This window comes from Propithecus coquereli, unplaced genomic scaffold, assembly GCF_000956105.1.
Source record: "Propithecus coquereli isolate 6110/MARCELLA unplaced genomic scaffold, Pcoq_1.0 Scaffold79, whole genome shotgun sequence".
Lineage (NCBI taxonomy): Eukaryota > Metazoa > Chordata > Mammalia > Primates > Indriidae > Propithecus > Propithecus coquereli.
In genome coordinates, this window is record NW_012154062.1 from 4781912 (window position 1) to 4800474 (window position 18563).

The 18563-nt window shown below is 55.9% G+C and overlaps 1 protein-coding gene across 2 annotated transcripts; it reads right to left on the minus strand.

The window, feature by feature from the left end:
* Nucleotides 1-15016: 15016 nt before the first annotated feature.
* Nucleotides 15017-18557, minus strand: EGR3 (early growth response 3). Of its 2 annotated transcripts, none has more exons than XM_012662957.1 (2): nt 18214-18557; nt 15017-16921 (listed from the first exon to the last, which is right to left on the minus strand). In XM_012662957.1, the coding sequence occupies exons 1-2, from the start codon at nt 18365-18367 to the stop codon at nt 15912-15914; spliced, it is 1164 nt and encodes a 387-aa protein (XP_012518411.1). In that variant the 5' UTR covers nt 18368-18557; the 3' UTR covers nt 15017-15911. The 2 variants fall into 2 exon arrangements, with proteins under 2 accessions (XP_012518411.1, XP_012518413.1); XM_012662959.1 differs by lacking the exon at nt 18214-18557 and adding an exon at nt 17182-17453.
* Between the last annotated feature and the right edge of the window lie 6 nt (nt 18558-18563).

The window sequence follows — 18563 nt, forward strand, 5'->3', positions numbered from 1 at the left end:
GGTCCGAGCTGGGCAGCCCCCTGATGGGCCGGCTCAGAGGTGGCCCCAGGCCCATAGGAGGAGGCACGCACTGGAGAGACCTGGCAGGGGACCACTGAGCCCGTCTCCGGAGGTTCTGAGTTGCGTCTAGGTGGCCTGGTCCTCCGGGTAGGTCCAGGGTACCCCCAGGAAGGCAAAGTCAGAGGCAGTCACCGAAGACATGGCTGTGGAGGTGGGGCCCTTGTCTGTGACGTGGGGCCGATGCCCAGGCCGAGGTGCAGCTAAGAGCTGCTGCCTTGGGCTGGGGGCCCAGGGCTCTGACTGCGGTTGAGGAGCTCCTGGCAGGTGCCATGTCCCGCTCCCCACACTCGGGCATTGTCTTTTTTCCTCCAATCCAGAGGGGCAGGACCTAGTACTTTGGGCTCACCTTTTGGCCCAGTGCCGCCTTGTTTGCTCCCACCTTGGTGCTCGTGGGGCAGGAGAGCTGAGGCGCTGAGGTCCAGCCTATTGGCCCAGGGTGCCAGAGGTGACAGCTACGGGCCTTGCTGGGGGCAGCACTGAGACAGGGCCCAGCCTTTCAGCCCATTCACCCCCCAAAATTGCTCCACCGTAGAAAGCAGACATTTATCTGAGAGGCCCTTCAAGCGGTGGGGCCATGAATATTTGTGCAAAGAATTTCAAGCATTAGGACAAAAAACTTCTTTACTATAACGCTACAGAAAAAGACAGAAACATAATTTTATTTCTGTGTCTCCCAAGATCAGAAGAGTTCACCTTGACTTTGCTGCTGCAGACCCCCTTTTGAAAATGCAGTAACCCACGGGTGTTTGGGGTGTTTGAGGTTTGGCCTCAAAAAGCTTCTATGGCACCACCTTAGAGGAGGTGAGGTTGCAAGAGGTGGGGGCAGGTTCTCCCAGAGGGAGGAGGCCTGTGAGATGCTCCTCCAAGCTCACAGGGCCATAGCTACAATAGAGGGTGTTTGGGCACTGAGGTTGTCCCCTCAGCCCCACATTGATTTTCTGAGCATCCAACAGCTGGCGTATGGACGGTCCCCACCCCCGTTCCCTGCCCTTTGCAGCTCCCAATAATAATAAGTGCCATTGTCCAGTCTGTTGGCGCCGGGCAGAGCATGTCCCATGTATTAGATAATGCGACCTTTCTCCTTTTTACAGATGAGGAAACCGAGGCTGAACTGATTGTCCAAGGTCATGGAGTTGGCCAAGTGAGAAGGACAGGTGTTTAGCCCCAGGTTGTCTAAACCGCCTTGGAGTAGAACAGTAGCAGAGAGGGAGGGAGCCAGCATTTATGGAGGACTCATTGTCATGTTTCGTCATTTGCCCTTGTGACCTCCCTCAAGGAGGACCATGAGCTTTGAGGGCTGAGGGTCAAACCCAAGTCCCTCTTGCTTTGGCCATTGCACCACCCAGTCAGCAGCAGCCAGGGGGTATCCGCTGATCTCAGAAGGCAGTAGCAGAAGACAGGGTCTGGGCTAGTTGAGGGTGAGTAGAGTAGCCTCAGGACTTTTGTCCCCTGGCTAGGGTAGCCATCCACCCCCAGCTGAAGCCACAGAGCGACCCAGGTGAGCACAGCTCCCCGGAGCACATGACTCTTCTAGAGGATCCTTTCGGGTCCCACACGTGGTGAGCGGCAGGCCTGGGGAGCGGGCAGGGCTGCCCTAGTCTGACCTCGCTCCAGGCCCGGCTGCCCAGTGTCCACCCCCTGCTGCTGTGGCCGAGACAGCCCCCAGACACCGGCAGGGCAGGTGGCAATTATCCCCGGGCACTGATTACACCGCAGGGCCGGGCGGTGCCCCAAATAGCCCAGCAGCTCAGCCTGGTACAGGGAGTGGGGGAGGGGAAGGGTCTCGCAGGGGAGGAAGGGGCAGCGCTGACGGCCAGGTGGGGCGGGTGTGTCGGGAAGGGCCACGGAGTTGGGGGAGGATCTCATGCCCAGGCCTCTGCCTTTCGGGCAGTCCAGGGCCCTCAAAGAAAGGGATGAGGTCCCACCGCAGCAGGCTGACCTAGGGAAAGTTGATGGGGCGCATGCCACTAAATCTGGTGCCCAGCATGAGGGGACATGCAAAGAGGGCCTCACTGCTGGGCAGGAGGAGCCAGGGGTGCCACTGAGGCCAGGCTGGCTGCCACCCTCCTGCCCTGGCCTGCTATACCTCTGAACCGATCAGGAGGGATCCCCAGAGAAGGCGCACAGCAGGAGGGCGGGGAGGCCAGGCGAGGGTGGGCAGGGTCCCGGGGCCACGGACTCCCTCTGCCCTGGAGGGCCAGACCCAGCCACTCCCATTCTTGGCCCTTTCCCAGCCTCTGCCACCCCTCGCCTGACCTGAGGCTGCAACTGCCCAGGCCCCAGGACTGGCAGCGCCAGCAGAGGGGCCCTCCCTCGGGGTCTTCCTCAACCAGATGCAGCCAGGCGGCAGGGGGCTTTGGAGGCTGAGGGCTGGTAGCGGGGCCACAGCCTTTAGGATGGGCGCCTTGTGAAAGGACTGTCCTCAGGGCAGGGGGCCCTGGCTCGTCACGCCCTCCGTTTCTAAATGTTCTCCCCTCTGCCAAAGTGTGCTTGCCTCTGGGCCTCGGTTTCCCCGGGATGTCAGAGAGGGCTCGAGACCTGCCAGGCCAGCACCGCTGCAGTGGGCGCCGGGGGAGGATAGGAGCTGGGATTCGCAAGCAGTGGTGGGGTTCCGTGGGCTGGTCTCCCAACCCTGGAGCTGGCTTCCTTCGAGGCCCAGCACAGCCGCACAGGAGGAGAATTGGGTGAAAACAAAAAGGAAGGAGAGAAACAGCCCCTCCCAGCGTGCACCCCATTTTCCCTCTTGTATAAGTGCAGATTCCTCTGCGCCGGCCCCGCCCACGTCGAGAGCTGCGTCCTCGGCAGCTTCCCTCCTGCCTGCCAAGGGAGGGGCTGAGCTGCCAGACCCCGGCCGCATCCCCAGAAGCTACAGCTGAGGGGAAACCAGGACCAAGGTTGCTCCCAATGTCTGCCAACTTGGGGACGAGGCGAGGCAGGAGCCTGGTTTCCCAGAGTCTCTGACTGAGGGGCTCGCAGTGACTCGCGGGGCCCAGTGCCCACACTCCTTCCCTCCACCCCGTGGCACCCAGCGCCCCTCCGGCAGCACCTGCTGGAAAACGACCTGTGAGTTCTCTGGCCCCGGGTCAGAGAAGGAGGCTTGTCAGTGGCTCCAAACCACCTCTCCCAGCGACTCAGCTAATCCAAATAAGATAGGGAAAAGGCAGTGGGAGGAAATGATAGTTTCATGGTTATTTTCAGAAAGGAAACAAAAAAAAAAAAATGCAAACAGGAGCACACCCTGCATTTTGGTACAAAATCTAGGAGTCTCAGGGAAAGGAACCCACAGTTCCTCCTCCTTCTTGTCCTCTCACCAGCTGCTGGGGAGGGCTGCCTGGCTGTGGGGGCCTTGGGTGCTTCTCCCCAGAGGCAAGGGGAGGTGAGGGGCTGGGAGAAGCTGGCAAAGACCCTGGCCACAGAGGCAGGCCAGGAGAAGCAGAGGCATCTCTGTGCTGTGGGCAGACGGGGACCCACCCTTTGGAGGTGGAGGAGCCGGGGAGATGGCGTGGAGGGCACAAGCACAGAACCGGAGGTTCTCGAGCTGCTGTCTGGGAAGCGCAGCGGCGTGTGCAGGATTGGTGGACCGGGAGGGTGTGTTCTGGGAGCACAGCGCAGAGAGAGAGGGAGGCAGGAGCGTGTGTGCTCGTGGGAGAGTTGAGTAGGGCTGCCGTGTGCGTGCGTGTGCAGGGCGTGCACGGAGAGGGGAGCCGCGTAGCCCGGGCTGTACATGGACGCACTGCCGGGGACCCTGCCAGCTCCAGAGTGCTGTGTGGACGGAGGACAGAGCCCGGCTGCTTGTCCCCAGAGGGAATCTGGGCTTTGCTGTCCAATCTCTGTTTCCCTGGACAGTGTGTGCGGTGGAGCAGAGAAGGCAGTGGTGGCCTGAACTTCCGGGGGCTTTGTCTGTAGGCCTATTCGGTGGCTGTCATTCTTGCCGAGATCCCAAGGGTAGGTAGGAAGGTGTGGATGGGAAAGAATTAGGAGCTGAGAAGAGAGGTGGTGGCACAGCGACTAGGGACGCGGTGACCTCAGAATCCTAAGTGCCTGCAGTTGAGGTATTTATTCTAAAAGCGAGGCAGGGAGAGCGAGCTGAGAGCAGCAGGCCTAGGAGAACTGGAAAGGACCTTGGGAAATGAGCTGGCCCAGTGTCCTGCCTTGAGGCAGGAGAGATATTATTATCCCTACTTTACAGATGTGTCATCCGAGGCCCAGAGAGGTTCATTGCTGTGTCCAAGTTTCCATGACTGGTCAGGGAAGGAGGAGGGGTGGGGGTGGGCAGTGAGCAAGCTCAGGTGAGTTGTTGGGTGGTCTAGTTGGTGGCCGGGTGTTCCAGGGAAGACAAAGTTAGGCAGGATACCAGGAAAATCCTGGTCCCAGGAGGCCCACAGGGCTTTGGAGGCTGCCTACATGGAAGGGACGGAACCTTCCCTCCCAGCCTGCTAAACCAGACCGAGCCCCGAGACCTGGGAGGGTTGGGGAGGAGATGGCGGTAGTGACTCAACTCAGCCGACACAGGCTTGACCTAGGGGTGGTTGGGTAACCGGCAGACGCCGCAGTGGGGTGAGGGATGGAATAAATGGGTGATGGCTGAGATAGGGGCGGGAGGGCGTGCCGGCAGGGAGGGGCCCTGGTTCCAGGCAGAGTTTGGGAGGAGGATGGGGAGGAGCACACTGGGGCTTCGGGGATGGGAAGAAGGAATGAGGTTCCAGGACCTTCAGAGAGGCCTTTCCTGAGACGAGACCCCAGTAGGAGAGGCGGAGGCTCGGATGGTGGGTTTAGGGCTAATATCCCCAAACAGAGGACTCCCAGCAGTAGGAATTCTCGGGATGGACAATGGCTCCATCCCAGAGCTGGCCACCCCCCAGGGTGTTCCAGTCCATGTGCACCAGCTGGTCCGGGCACCACAGGCCACTGCTTAGTATTTCTGGCATTGAGTTCCGTGAGATCCCAAACCAGAGGGTTGGACTATATATCAGTTTCTATACACTATTCAGGCAAATACGAGAGAGAATGGGCTTAAAAATATATTCCAAGAAACAAACGCAGCCATAGAACATTCCCCCACAGGCTGTGGCCAGAAGGAAGCAGGCTCACACATGGGGAGGGTGCAGGGAGCCGGTGGCCGGAGCAGCAAGAGGCAGGATCTTGGAGGCTGGGTCTGTGCAGTGGAGGTGGGTCTGGGGCGTGGGTGCTGGTCCCGGGGTTTCTGCACATCAGGGCTGAAGGTGTTGTACGGGTCCTCTACTGGGACCACTCGGTTTTCTGACAGCAACTTTAGGACCTAGAGAAGGATTGTGACTTTGTGAACATCCTATAGCTTTGTCTTAGTGTCAGAGCCAGGACCAGAGGTCAGGTCCCCTAACTCCTGATGCAGTGCTGTCCAGAGGTGCACATCTGTTTGGCAGTCTATGTTCCCATTGCAGGGAGATTTCGGCGCCCTAAGACCCAGAAGATACAGTTTCTAACAGCGAAGCTGGGATTATTCCTGAGCCTGTCACCTTTGAGCCGTCTGAATCCTGTGTGGTTTTCTCACATGACCTAGTAAGAACAGTGACTGAGTTCAGACCTGGCTTCTAGCTCCACCTAGAAACGTCTTCCCAGAATATATTCACCTGTCAAAGGAGAAATGCGTCCCCACCTCCCTCCTCCAACAGTCTTCTTCAGGTCTCTTGGACAGGACAGCTCTTTTTTTATAATTTGACATTCCAGTGGATCCTGTCCACAATCCTGTGGTGCAGGGTTTTATCCCCATTGCACAGATGGGAGAACAGAGGCTCAGCCGAGTCAGAGATTGGCTCATGGTCTAACACAGAGAAAGGCAATGCTGGAACCGACATGATACCTTGGTCTTTTGTCCGAGAGGCTGGAGCTCTTTGAACAGAACCAAAGGGGAAGCAGACAGGTGGGCTGAGAGAGGGGAAGGTGGAGGTTTGGCCATGCCTGGAGCTGTGGGAGCAGAGTCTGAGTGCCCCAGGAGGGAGAGGATGTGGGTGGGCTTTCCTCCCACCTTACCCCTGCAGGTCCTGTGTGGAGGAGCTGGCTCCTATGCAAGCAGGGCAGGTGGAGAGCTCCTGGAGGGATTCTCTACCCAGACCAAAAGAATCCAAAGATGGAGTCCCCCCTCCCATCCTTCCCCCAGCCCCGGAAAAGTCTGCCCTGTAGCAAGGAGAAGCAACCAGAATGTAAACAGGGACGTGTCATCTGGGTTGGACAACTTCCACCAAGCCAGCTGGGCCTACTCCAGAGATGCCAAGCTGCTATGTTGTTTCCCGGGGCCTGTGGGCCACTGGGATTTTCTCTTCCTCCTCCAGGAAAAGGACAAAAGAGCGAACAGCCCCATGGGCCACCAGGCGAGCATCTTGGGGTAGCTCCACTCTACCAAGAGTCCAGCGGGACCATTCACGGAGAGCCCTTGGCCCAGCACTTGGCATGTAGGAAGTACTCAGCACGGCAGTGGTTTTGTTATGATTGGGGGACCCAGAAGGTACTTTCTGAGATCCTCCAGGAAGTCCCCCTCCCCTACCTTCGTGCCACCTCTCCCGCCTCTCCCTGGACTGTGATTTAGGTCCCTTCCTATCAGAGACCACCGTTATTAAGACACCAGTCCCGACGTATTGGAACCGCCTGTTCCTACGTCTGCCTTCCTTGACAGAATGTGAGATGCCCAAGAGCAGGGACCGTGTCTCGGACCGCGCGACCCCCAACCCCATGCCGAGCGCTGCGCCTGGCTTAATCCAGTTTTGCTAAATCCGTAGATGAACGAAGGAAATGTGAAGAAGTTCTGGGTGATGCCAAGTCACCAGGGAAAGACAGAGACCAAAGGGAGATTTTGGAGAGACAGGGACGGAAGACCAAAGAGGCTGGGGAGAGGGAGGAAGAAATTCTTTTTCTCAGGAATGAAATGATCCTAGAAATGACCCTACGAGATGGAGATTTGCAAGAATCCACAGAAAAAGAGAGCTTGTGGCAGAGTATTGTGGATCAAGTGACTTTCGGGATGCCCCATCTTGCGTGTCCAGGGCTCAGGGTACGGGTGAGAATGCGACCATATTGGAAGAACGTGGCCAGCCACCAGCTCTTTGCCAAGGTGGGAAACATGGCCAGTCCAGCCCCAGACAAAGGAGGGGCTGGCTTTCCAGGAGCGATGCCTGGGAGACGAGGCCAAGGGAGAGTCCCACTGCTAGGCTGGGCCGCAGGAAGAGTCGTCCATCTTGTTAGGAACTTGGCACCCTGGCGAATGTGAATGGGAAGAGAGACGGCTATCAGGCTGCAGGTCCTGAATGAGGCGGTTCTGTGTCTCCTTGGCTGAGCTGGAGTTCAGGCACTGCCAGTGGCCTCTGGCATCTCAGACATGAAAGGAAGGTTCAGAGGGCTGCAGTCGGGGGATCAGGAAGCCAAGCAGAAGGATGGGGGCTTTGAGGGCCAGAAGGGCAGGGCACCTGCAGCGCAGGACTGGCTGGCAGCCCAGGTACAGGTCGAGGCTCTGCCCAGGAGGCATGGGGCCTTCCCTCATTGCCGGCCTTCAGCGTTCCTCGGCTTCTTTTGGATACATTCATTTCCTTTAAGGAGCGCCATGATCTGATACCATGCTGTCTCTCCGCTACGTATCACAATCGGACACAACACGTATTTGCTCGTTTTTTTTTTAAATCTGCTTTTGCCCTGAAGAAAGTAAGCTTGGAGGACGCAGGCCTTTTTGTTCACGGTTCTATCCCCGTGCCTAGAAAAACGTGATGCACATGACGAACCCTCAACCAGTATTTACTAAGTAAACGAAGCCATCAACCCCTTTCCGCGGGGCCCTCTGTGGCCGATAGTCTGGATTCGAAATCTCAGCCCTGCCACTGCTAGACGCGTCTCCTTATCTGGAAAGGAGCACACCGGATTGCCAAGGGCCCTGCCAGCTACAGAATGTGGTGTGGCTTCTTCAGGTCCCTTATGACTCTACAAATCTAGGGGGACTTGCCCGAGGTTGGGGGACACAAGGTGAGGGCCCTGCTGTCCACGATTCTCTCACAGAACATCAGTGCCATTATAGCCCTGGGTTCCACTTCTGCTCCCAAACTGGGGCCAGGCAGGGCCAACGCCATCGGCCCTGCGGCTGGAAGCTGAGAACTAGCCAGAAGGCTGAGGTCAAGGACTGATGACCGATGATGAAGAACAAGCCTTGGATCAAGGGAGCGGGATGGACTGGGCAGAACCCGGGCTGCTGCATTTTATTTAAATCCCTGATAAGGATCAGGAAGCAGGTGACAGCCCAATGACACAGTAATTAACTTTGCAGATGATACTGGATCAGGAAGGCGTTACATCCACCCATCCCAGTGAGAGGGATAGGACAAAAGGACCTGGGATGAGGTCAGGAATTAGGCCAGGAAATGACAACAATGAACCTCAGTGGTGGCCAGGGTGGAGTGGGGGTGGGGTGGAGAGGACCCATTTGCAGAATCCAGACATCCAGTGGATGCCAGAAGTTGGGCGGGGTGGCGGGGCCACAAGATTCTCTGGCTGTGTCTGAATTGATGCTCTGATCCCTGGTGGAGACAAGGCCCTTTTCCTTGCGACTGTGTTTGCAGGTTGGGGAGAGGAGCAGGGACACAGGAGGTAAGTGGCACGGACAGCGTGCCCACCACGAACCAGGCACCGTACTCAGTATCTCATCTGAACTCCACAACAGCCGTGCTAGGACAAGAGGAAACCAAGATTCAGAAAGACTAAGAATTTGTTGACAGTCGCACTGCAAGAAGGTGGCAGAATTGAGACTCGGCTCTAGGAGGGAGGTGATGTTTCCAAAGCAGGTTAAGGGCCCTGAGAAAAAAGCCAGGTCGCTGCTGGGTTATCAAAGCACCTTTCGACTCTCAGGACTGAAACCTGAGTAAGTAGCAAGCGCCCCAAAGAAGGCTTTCATTTGCACTCTGGGGGCCCACTGCACTGAAAGTTTCCTTCCGTCCCTCCTGCTGGGTGACCTGGCCTTCCTAAGTGGGGGAGAAGGGAACGCAGAGGAGTGGGTGGCTGTCAGGTGTCTGGACATTCTGTAGGGAGAAAATGCTAAGAAGTAGAAAGTGCCAGAGCTCTTGGAGCCTGTCATTGAGGAGATGCCAAAGGGCTTGAACGTTTGGTTGTATTCTGATCACTAACCCTTCTGTCTTTGGTGCGGACAGGCTGCCGATGGATTCTGGGCAGGTGGGCGACCACCCCCTGGGAATACAGGCCCATGGATGAGGGCACCTTCCCCTGAGGAGGGCTTGGGCTGTCCCCAGCCTCCTGGGCATCAGATATCTCTTTTCCTCGAGGGAGCTGAGAGGCGGAGGCATTCCTGAGACCGTAGCTAGGATCTTAGTGAGTGACCCAAAAGGGAACCGGAAAGAACAAGTCTGTTGCTGAGTGGTCTCTTTCTGGTTGGGTCACAATGCCACAGTGAAAGGCCCAAGGCGCAGATGGCTGCAGGCCCTGGGCAGGCCAGTGGGAAGAGCTGGCCCAAAGGAGCAGCCGTCATGCTCCATGCGACATGAGCAGGGCCCAGAGGGCACCGCTGGAGCAATGACAAGACAGGAGGGCGTGTAGCCCCTGAGGCCCCAGGAATGGGGCAAAGGAGGGGATGACAGGAGCTGCACGAGATGCCTGGGGTCCCGGGAAGGCATTTCTGAGGCCCAGAGAAAGGGCCCTCTCCATCCAGGGACCTTGGGACCAGAGAAGCCAATGTCCCAACCCTGAAAGAATACACTAGGGGACCTCCCCGAGGCAGGGCCCAGAAGCAGGTTAGGCAATATTAAAGAAACCATATGGTGGTCTAACGCCCACCCAGCCTAGAAGTGAGAACATTTTTTGTTGACACTCTAGTTTGCAGCGATGCGGCCATGTTCTGTTTGCATTAGCTCCTTAGTAAAATTGCTTAGGAAACCTTCTTCTAGTCATCTGTGTGTTTGCTAGAGGGGAAGATATAGTGTTTCCTACCTAGGGTCAAAGGCAGAGGTGGTGGCAAGGACTGCCCAGATTCCAGACCAGCTGCAATGGGGATGGGGACAGTTCTAGGGCAGGAAGAGTCCGGGCCTGGTCCTCTCCTGCCTGGGCAGGGACACATCAGAGACTTTACTGCAAATTGGGGAAGGCCTCGTCACACCAACTCCCACCCTGGCCTACTCCTGTTCTTGCACAGGGCTGTGAAAATGCCCAATCGTTAAAAACATCAGAGATGGAGAAGATGGAAACCTTCATGCCAAGAGAATGGTGACACTCCAAGAGCCGGCATGCTGGGAGAAGCTGCCAGGGACAGGCGCTCTCCTGGCCTCTGTGGCTGACTGACAGGGGAGTGACAGTGTGTGTCCTCAGGGACTGGTCTGACCAAGGGTCTCCTTCCCCTTCCTCTGGAGATCTCTCCTCTCCTCACAAACAGTGGTTTTTCTGAAAAGAACCCCTTGGGATAGATTTGGCATTATGATCTATTTTTAAAACCCCATGGCACCGTTTGGAAAGTCATTTACTTCCCTTAGTCCTTAAGATTTTGCCAGTAGGATTTCTAATTTTGGGGACACACAGAGACCTCCTGCTTTGTCTAGGGAAACCAGCCAGGGCCAGGACAAGGCAGTGCACAACCCCCCATCCACAGCAGGTAAGTTCTGGACCCGCAACAGGGATCACAAGCTACGGCCTTGGTTCCCCAGCATCCGCCTTGCTACTCTTGCTCCTGTGCCTGTGAATGTCCTATGCAGACACACTCGCGCACACTCACCGCGCACACCACCTCCACCGCCACCTCCGCCGCCACCACACGAAAACAGATGCCGCCGCTCGCCCCGTGTTCTCTCAAAGTATCTCCTCATTTATACCCAACCCCAGTTCACCAAGTACAATTTCGCAGTCATCACTTTCAGTATACCACTCCTGAGGGGTGTGTGTGCATGTGTGCGTGTGCACGTGTGTGTGTGCGCGTGCGCGTGTGTGTCATCCTTTCATTCACCCCCGAATACCTCAGGGGTTGCTTGGAAGGAGCTCTGCCTTACTTCCAGGCCCAGCTTTGCCCCAGAGCCTCTTTGCAAAGCCTCCACTGACATCTTCTTGTGATAGCCCCATGTAGGCCTTCCCTCCACCTTCTCCTCACTTCACCCCTAAGTTTCAGGGCTGAGTCTCCTCTCCCCACGTGTACAAAACCCAGGCAGGTGGGGTAGCTGGTGTGATGCTATCTGGGACAGCCTTATCTAGCTCCAAATCGTGAATCAGTGATTACACCACACAGGGCTGGTGCCAGCCAGGCGGGCTGCCATATTGCCAAGTAACCCAGTGGTTGAACCAGGTTGGGTTGAGTAATATCCACCAATGGGAAGTGAGTTTATTAATCATGCAGCATAGTACACTGTTGACGAAAGCATAACTCCGAAGGCCTGGTTTGATTGGAGAAGGTGTAGGTGGGGCTGGATGCTAACTATGAAGACACACAGTGACAATATCCTCCTCTGACACTGTGCACTCGAAAAACACATAGAAATCTGGAAGGAAGCATCTGGTTTAAGAGATGAATTTTATGCTCAATCATTAGGAATTTTCGGCCATCTTGGATTCCCTTTGTTAAGAAAGAAGGATGCCTCCATGCGGCTCTAAATAAAAAGCTGCAGTGTGGAATTTCGAAAGTTTTCACGAGGTGAGAGAAGGGCATTCAAGATGGCAACCAGTGACCTAGAATTGTGTGGGTTCGAAAATTTAAGATTCCATACTGCATTCTCTTTGTTCATCTCTCACTTCAAAAACATTCTTCTCTAAGGCCACAGCCTACCTCCTCCACCCAGGCCTCGACTCTCAGTAACTACAGCCAATCCGAAATACCACCCATATTCTTCACTGTCATGGGCCTGCTTTGGAGCTGCAAGAGCTGTGTCTGAGCAGGGACACGATATTTCTGTTACTTTGTGACTTGCCTGGTCTGGCCCTCAGGGGCTGAGACGTGGACCCCAGTTCCAACCTGGTGCGATGCTTATACAGCCCAGTGTCATGTGCCAAGCCCCTAAACTTTGGTGAGGCGGAGCATATGTGACACACACTGCAGAGAAGCCCAGGTGAGGTTTTTAGAGGGCAGGCAGGAAGAAAGGGAGGGGAGAGGACTGACTTGTCCAAAGACTGTTCTAGAACAAGCCTCAAGGGATAAAGGAGTCTAAAGACTACAGGGAACAAGGTGAGGGGGGCATGCACAAGGATGGAGATGCGTACGCAAAAAGGAAGTGGAGGACATCTATTTTCTCGCCAGAAATGGAGAAAGCTCTCGGGCCGGCAAATAAACTAATTAAGGGATGAGGAATGTTCTGGGGGAGATAGCTTGTAGGGTAGGGAAAGCTTTGCTTTGATGGGAGATAGAAATCATAAGATGCAATGGGTTGAGGCTGCATAAACATTCCCTGTGTGTTCTCCAAATCCCAAATGTCCTTTCTTTCCTTAAAAGCATCGGACCCCCAGGGCCATTTGTAAGAGCGATTTTTCAGCCGGGACCACTTTTACCAGGCAGCCACCAATAGTGAGTCCTGTCCAGGCAGGATTCAAGTTGTAGAACTTTCAGACCAATTTCCCCAATTATCTGACCACAAAAGAGCCGCCAATCTCTCTGGTTATCTTGCCAACCCTGAAGAACCTCTGTCAAGCCTCCACCTGTTTTGCAGGCTTCAAAAGCTTTAGCAAGAGAACTATTCAGTGTGGCTGTAGAGGCCCTCCAGGGTCCTATTGTCCCTAAGACCATCAGAGAAATAGTTTGTAAACCAGGATATCCCCTCCCTTCTACCCTCAAATACCCATTGGAAACCAGAGAGAAGGTTCTAGAAGATTCCAGTCATCCGCCCTGATTCCCATGAGTTTATCTAACCTGTTGGTTCACCTAATCTCTCTGGCAGTTCAAGGCCGCCAGAGGGTGGAGAAAAATCTTCTTCTTGAACCACAGTAAACACTCAAAACTGTATTTGAAACACCAGAACCTGCACAAAATTCTGACCAACTTCCAATAACACCAAGTTCCATGGTTCCCCTTTGAGAGTTTTCAGAGCAAGAAACGACAAAACCAGGCATAACAACCTATCAAACAAACCACCAGCCAAAAACAAACCAAGACAAAAAAAAAAAAAAACAACAAAAAAAAACCAAAAACCAGGCCAAACCAAAAAACTTTATGCTATGAAAACAAGAAATAAAATAAGGAGATTTCTAGGCCAGCTGATTGTCAGCAAACACAATATATTTACCGTATTAGCATTTGCTCACAGTGCAAATGGTACAACATTACACCATTTCAATATTTCGGTTTTTAAAAATGCTGTTTTCATGAACTATATTATATTGGCATAACAACGTCGTGACAGATGAGCAAATGAAATGTTGGTGAAGAATTTCACCTTTTCACAATATCAAGCATATTTTTTTAACCTTAGTATAAGGTACTATAAATCCAAGAAATAAAAACATCCACAAAATATATTACATCTGGTTTGTCTTTTTCTAAGTACTCAACTTTATACAAAAGTCTTTCAAAAAATATCATTCCCCTTAGGTTTTCCTGTTTAAAACCTGATTTTTTTTCTCTCAGTTCACATAAGTTAGAGTGCATTTTCTTTTGTTCTTTTTTTTTTTTTAAAACATGCAGACATATAAAAAATCTGGATAGCACAACCTTTTGGCAACAAAGTTATTTTTCTCTTAGTTTAGCTTAAATGTCTGAGAACAGTTTTATTAAAACAAAGGAAAACTCAGAGTTATCATGCAGTGACATGCATATACCAGAAGGAGCAAGGAAAAAATATTAAAGGATATCTGATTCCTCCTTCCAGCTTTGAAGTGACCAAAATTTTTGTTTTTTAATAATCATCACATTATAAAAAGTATTCAGCAAAATACTGTCTCTGCAAAGAAAGATTTTACCCTTCCGCTGAAAAAATATGGGCCCTCCCGTCAAACTTCATCTTCTTCTCTCTCCTTCTACAAAAAGTCCAAGTACCTGGAAATTCACAACCCCCCTGCTCTTTGATTTCCCCCCCCATTTCGCTACAGTCCTTGTAGTATATTTATCCACCACCAAAAAAGGTGCTTTTTTTTCCTTTATAAAAAAAAAAGTGGGAAACGCATAAAGTGACTTTAAAAACAGACATTCTGTAAACTCCAGACCTTTGTTCCTTCTCTCTGGGCAGCTTTACTGACCGCAGGAGAAATACGCTAATAGGAACAGTACATTCAGTCAAGACTGTGCTGGAAGCTGTGTCAGGGAGCAGCCTTCCCTACTACTCCACTTCAAAAGAGCCACCCTGTTCGAGAAGTGCTGGGCAGGACAGCCGGGGACAGGGGGTGCCTGAGAAGAGGTGAGGTAGGGCGGGGAGAAGGTGAGATTGGGATATGGAAAAGAGACCTCATTCATCGACATGGATTAATGAAAAAAAATCCCCGTGTCTTTGAGGAAAATTTGGACAGAGATGCATGTATGCATATCCACACACATACATGTACAGATATGTGTATGTCTATATCCACACATACATACACACATAAGTAAATACAATCTCATCAGTTAACATTTTCATAAAAAATAAACCATTTAAAGCTGTATACACCTACAAATTCTCTTTATCCCCGTGCGCCGCACTGGATAACCAAATACCTTAGAGATTTTATTTTGCTAGGAATACATACCGTGTGTATGTTACCCATATGCATGCATGTGCATCTTCATACACATACATACACATACGGCCACACACACCCTGTACATCTATTTAAATCCTGTCTGCTGTGTTGGAGGTGACAAAGGGCAAGACCAAAGCCAGCTCTCTCACGCATGTGGGAAGGAGGGTGCGAGAGAAAACAGAAAGCGGAGTGGATGGGCGAGGCCTGCCTTTCTGAGAAAAGATTTGGGGAGAGCTGGGGAGAAGGCTTAGAGGGGGGAGGGAAAAGGCGGGGAGGAAGGGCAGGGGGCAAACTCAGGAACATTTTTAAAAGTGGGGCCGAGAAAATAACACGTGTATATGTATATTTAAAGGCAGGCTCAGTGATGGCTGCTTTTTCTCCCCGCAGATCAAACTGCCCTGAGGCCTAAGAGGGAAGCGCCCGGAAAAGGAGGGGTTCTGAGGGGCCAAACCCGAAGCGGCGACAGCGGCACCGCGGCGGCGGCATCCGAGGCATTTCTGTAAGAAACATTATTTCAGAGCAGATGGAAGACCATCTCCTCCGGCCACGTGCAGGCCCCCAGCCTGGGACATGCCCTGGCAGCCTGGGGGCCCAATGTGGGGAAGAGTTTGGGGTAGACACAGCCCAGTTCAGCTCAAGAGTCTCACACACACGCGCGCGCGCGCGCGCACATCCACACACTCATCCACACACGCACACGCGAGCACGCACACACTCGCGCGCATCCCCGCACGCAGGCGCGCGTGCGTGCGGCGGGCAGCAAGCTCTGCGCTTTGGTGCGCTTCTTACCCCCTCCCCCTCTCGAGTCTTCGAGGGGGAACGGAGGGAAACACGGGGGAAACAGTGAGGTGTTTGGGTTGGGCGAGGGTTGGGTGGGCTCCGCCTTCAGTCCCCCGCAGGTCCTTGGCGCGGCCCGGCGGCCCCTGGATCAAGGCGATCCGACTGAACAAAGCGGGCTAGACGCCACCTTTCCGCCCCCACGCCTTGGCTAAGGGGGGGCAGCGAGGGGAAGGCGCCTCCAGCCCTGGCCCCTGACCGCCGGCCGGCGTGAAAGGGTGGGAACCGGGGGCATCGCAGGGGAGCAAGGGGCCGCACGTCCATGGAGAGGCCAGGGCGCGGCCCCTGCGCCTCCGTGGCTGGCTTTCCCGCTGCTTTCAGGCGAGCAGCCGGAGGCACTGAAGGGGAAAAGTGGGGATCTGGGGGCCAGAGCCTCAGGCGCAGGTGGTGACCACGGGGGCCAGGGACACTGGGGGCGCCGAGGATGCCGAGGGCGCACCCCCCTTCTCCGCCTTCTTCTCCTTTTGCTTGAGGTGGATCTTGGCGTGGCGCTTGCGCTCGTCGCTGCGCGCAAACTTGCGCCCGCAGAACTCGCAGGCAAAGGGCTTCTCGCCCGTGTGCGTGCGGATGTGAGTGGTGAGGTGGTCGCTGCGGCTGAAGCTCCGCATGCAGATCCGACACTGGAAGGGCTTGTGGCCCGTGTGGATGCGCAGATGCCGGGTCAGCTCGTCCGAGCGGCTGAAACGGCGGTCGCAGCCCTCTGCAGGGCACGCGTGGGGCCGTTCGTGGAGCGGGGTCTTGCTGGGCCGGTTGGGGTACTTGCGGGGCCGGATGGGCTTGAGAGTGAGTGGCGGCTGGGGCAGGCTGCCGAAGCCCGGGTGGATCTGCTTGTCTTTGAACGCCTTGATGGTCTCCAGAGGAGTAATGGGGGGCGGGTTGACCCGGATGGGGTCCATGCCCTGGAAGGGCTTGTGCTCCGGAATGGAGCCCATGTCGTTGGGGTGGTGGTACAGGTTGTAGTCAGGAATCATGGGGAAGAGATTGCTGTCCAAGGCCGGCTTGGCCGATTGGTAATCCTGGGGGGAATAGGCGAGCCCGGGGTTGCCCTGGGGGTCGTGGAAAGACACGGGCTCCGAGTAGAGATCGCCGCAGTTGGAATAGGGGGGCAGCGCCGGATACATGGCCTCCACGTCGCCCTGCGGCGGCTGCACCATGCTGGCCGTGGACGTCTGCGTGCTGAGCGCCCCTGAGGCCGGGGGCACCCCCAAGATGCCGGCGCTCATGAGGCTAATGATGTTGTCCTGGCACCAGTTGGAAGGGGAGTCGAAGGCGAACTTTCCCAAGTAGGTCACGGTCTTGTTGCCGGGGGCTGGCTGGAAGGAGCCCGAGTAAGAGAGTTCCGGGTTGGGCTTCTCGTTGGTCAGACTGATGTCCATCACATTCTCTGCGGAGAGCGGGGGAGAGAGGGGAGGGGTGAGTGAAGCCGAGCCGGCTCCGGGCCGCGGCGCCCAGGTCCTTGCCCAGGTGCTGAGGGTGCGGCCGGGTGGAGTGCGCAGCGCATGGGGTAAGAGGAACGCCGAGCCCGGCGCAAAGCGGGCGGTGCCGCGCTCCCAGGCGCAACCTGGATACAGCAAAATACTACGGATCGGGGTGTGGAGTGGCTGCGGCACACACACCGCACAAGCCGCGCACACACTCACGTACCACACACACGCGCGCGCGCGCGAGGAGCATTGTTGTTCTTCCCGAGGTGGGGCGGGCAGGTAGCTGCAGCTACAGGTAGTTTCAGACCCGGAGCGCGCCGGGCTCTCGCTCTCCAGCGCACGCAACTCGGCCTCTTCCCCGGCCCTGTCCGCTCCAGGACGCCGCGCCTTTCCCGCCCCGGAGATGCCCCCCACGCTCGCTGCGCCCGGGTCGCCGACCCAGAGCGCTCCGACGCTTTGTCCTCGGAGCGTGGAAGGGTGCCGCCCTCCAAGGGAGCTCCCCCTTCGCCTCCCCGGGCCCCGGCCTCCTCCGGGCCTTAAGGAGCTCTCGGCTCTTGCTGGAGGGGAAAAGCCTAGCTCCAGCCGGAGAGGGCGGAGGGCGGCGGAAAAGCGGCCCGTGTCTCCATGGCGCGAGCGGCCGCCCCTTCCCAAGCTCCCCAGCCCCGGGATCGTCCTCCGTGGCAGCCCCCCCGCCCCGCGAGTGAGCCCCCTCCTGCTCCCCGCCGTCCCCACACCCCCACGGCTTTGCTGAACGCCCCGGAAAGGCAGCGTCGCAGTACCTCTCCCACCGCGGGGACTCCACGCCGCACATGGCTCCATCCCGGGTGGGAGGCTGAGGGAGTAAGGGGGGAGAGCGCGGGTGAAAAAGACGCTGGGCTCCTCCCGGGAAGGGGGCGACAGCACCACGCCTTGCGCGCAGCCCGGCGATCGGGCCCCCTGCGTGAGGAGGGAGAGCCCCACAGCCGCTCGCACCTACCTCCCTCCGGTCGGCGGCTGCCCCCACCCGGGAGAACCGAAGCCTCTACCGTGGCGTCGCCAACCTAGCCTTCCCGATCGGGGAGGGCGGGAGGAGTGGGTGGGAAAAGCAACTCGCCCCCCGGAAAATTCCCAGCGCGCCCCCATCTCTCCATCCATTTATCCATCCATCCATCCATCCAGCCATCCATCCATCCATCCATCGCGAGGTCGTTCTCTCCTCCTCTTCCTCTCCCTTTCCTTCCTCGCCGCCTCCCCGCCTCCCCGCCGCCCTTACCTGTAGCCATCTGATTGTAATGGGCTACCGAGTCGCTGCTGCCGGAGAAGAGGTTGAGCGCGCTGGGGATCTCCTCGGGGTACAGATTGTCAGGCAGTTGGTTTAGCAAACTGCTCATGGTCACCGGCAGCTTCTCGGCGAGTTTGCCGGTCATAGCACTCCCGAGCTGCCGCCGCCGCCGCCACCGCCGCCACCGCCGCCGCTCGCTCCTAACGCAGCTTCCAGGCAAGCGGCATCCGAGAGGCGATCCGTGGTGCAGGGGAAAAGCATGCGAGAGGGAAAGTTCGGGGGGAGGGGGGAGGGAAGAAGGGAAGGGATGGGCCAGGAGAGGGGAGCTTCTCTTTTTTGGG

What these genes read in the sequence shown, in the direction of transcription:
- EGR3 (XM_012662957.1), bottom strand. Translation starts at nt 18,367, where the DNA reads ATGACCGGCAAACTCGCCGAGAAGCTGCCGGTGACCATGAGCAGTTTG. An exon ending in TTACAATCAGATGGCTACAG is followed by an intron (nt 16,922 to 18,213) that starts GTAAGGGCGGCG and finishes CGCTCTCCGCAG; the next exon opens with AGAATGTGATGGACATCAGT.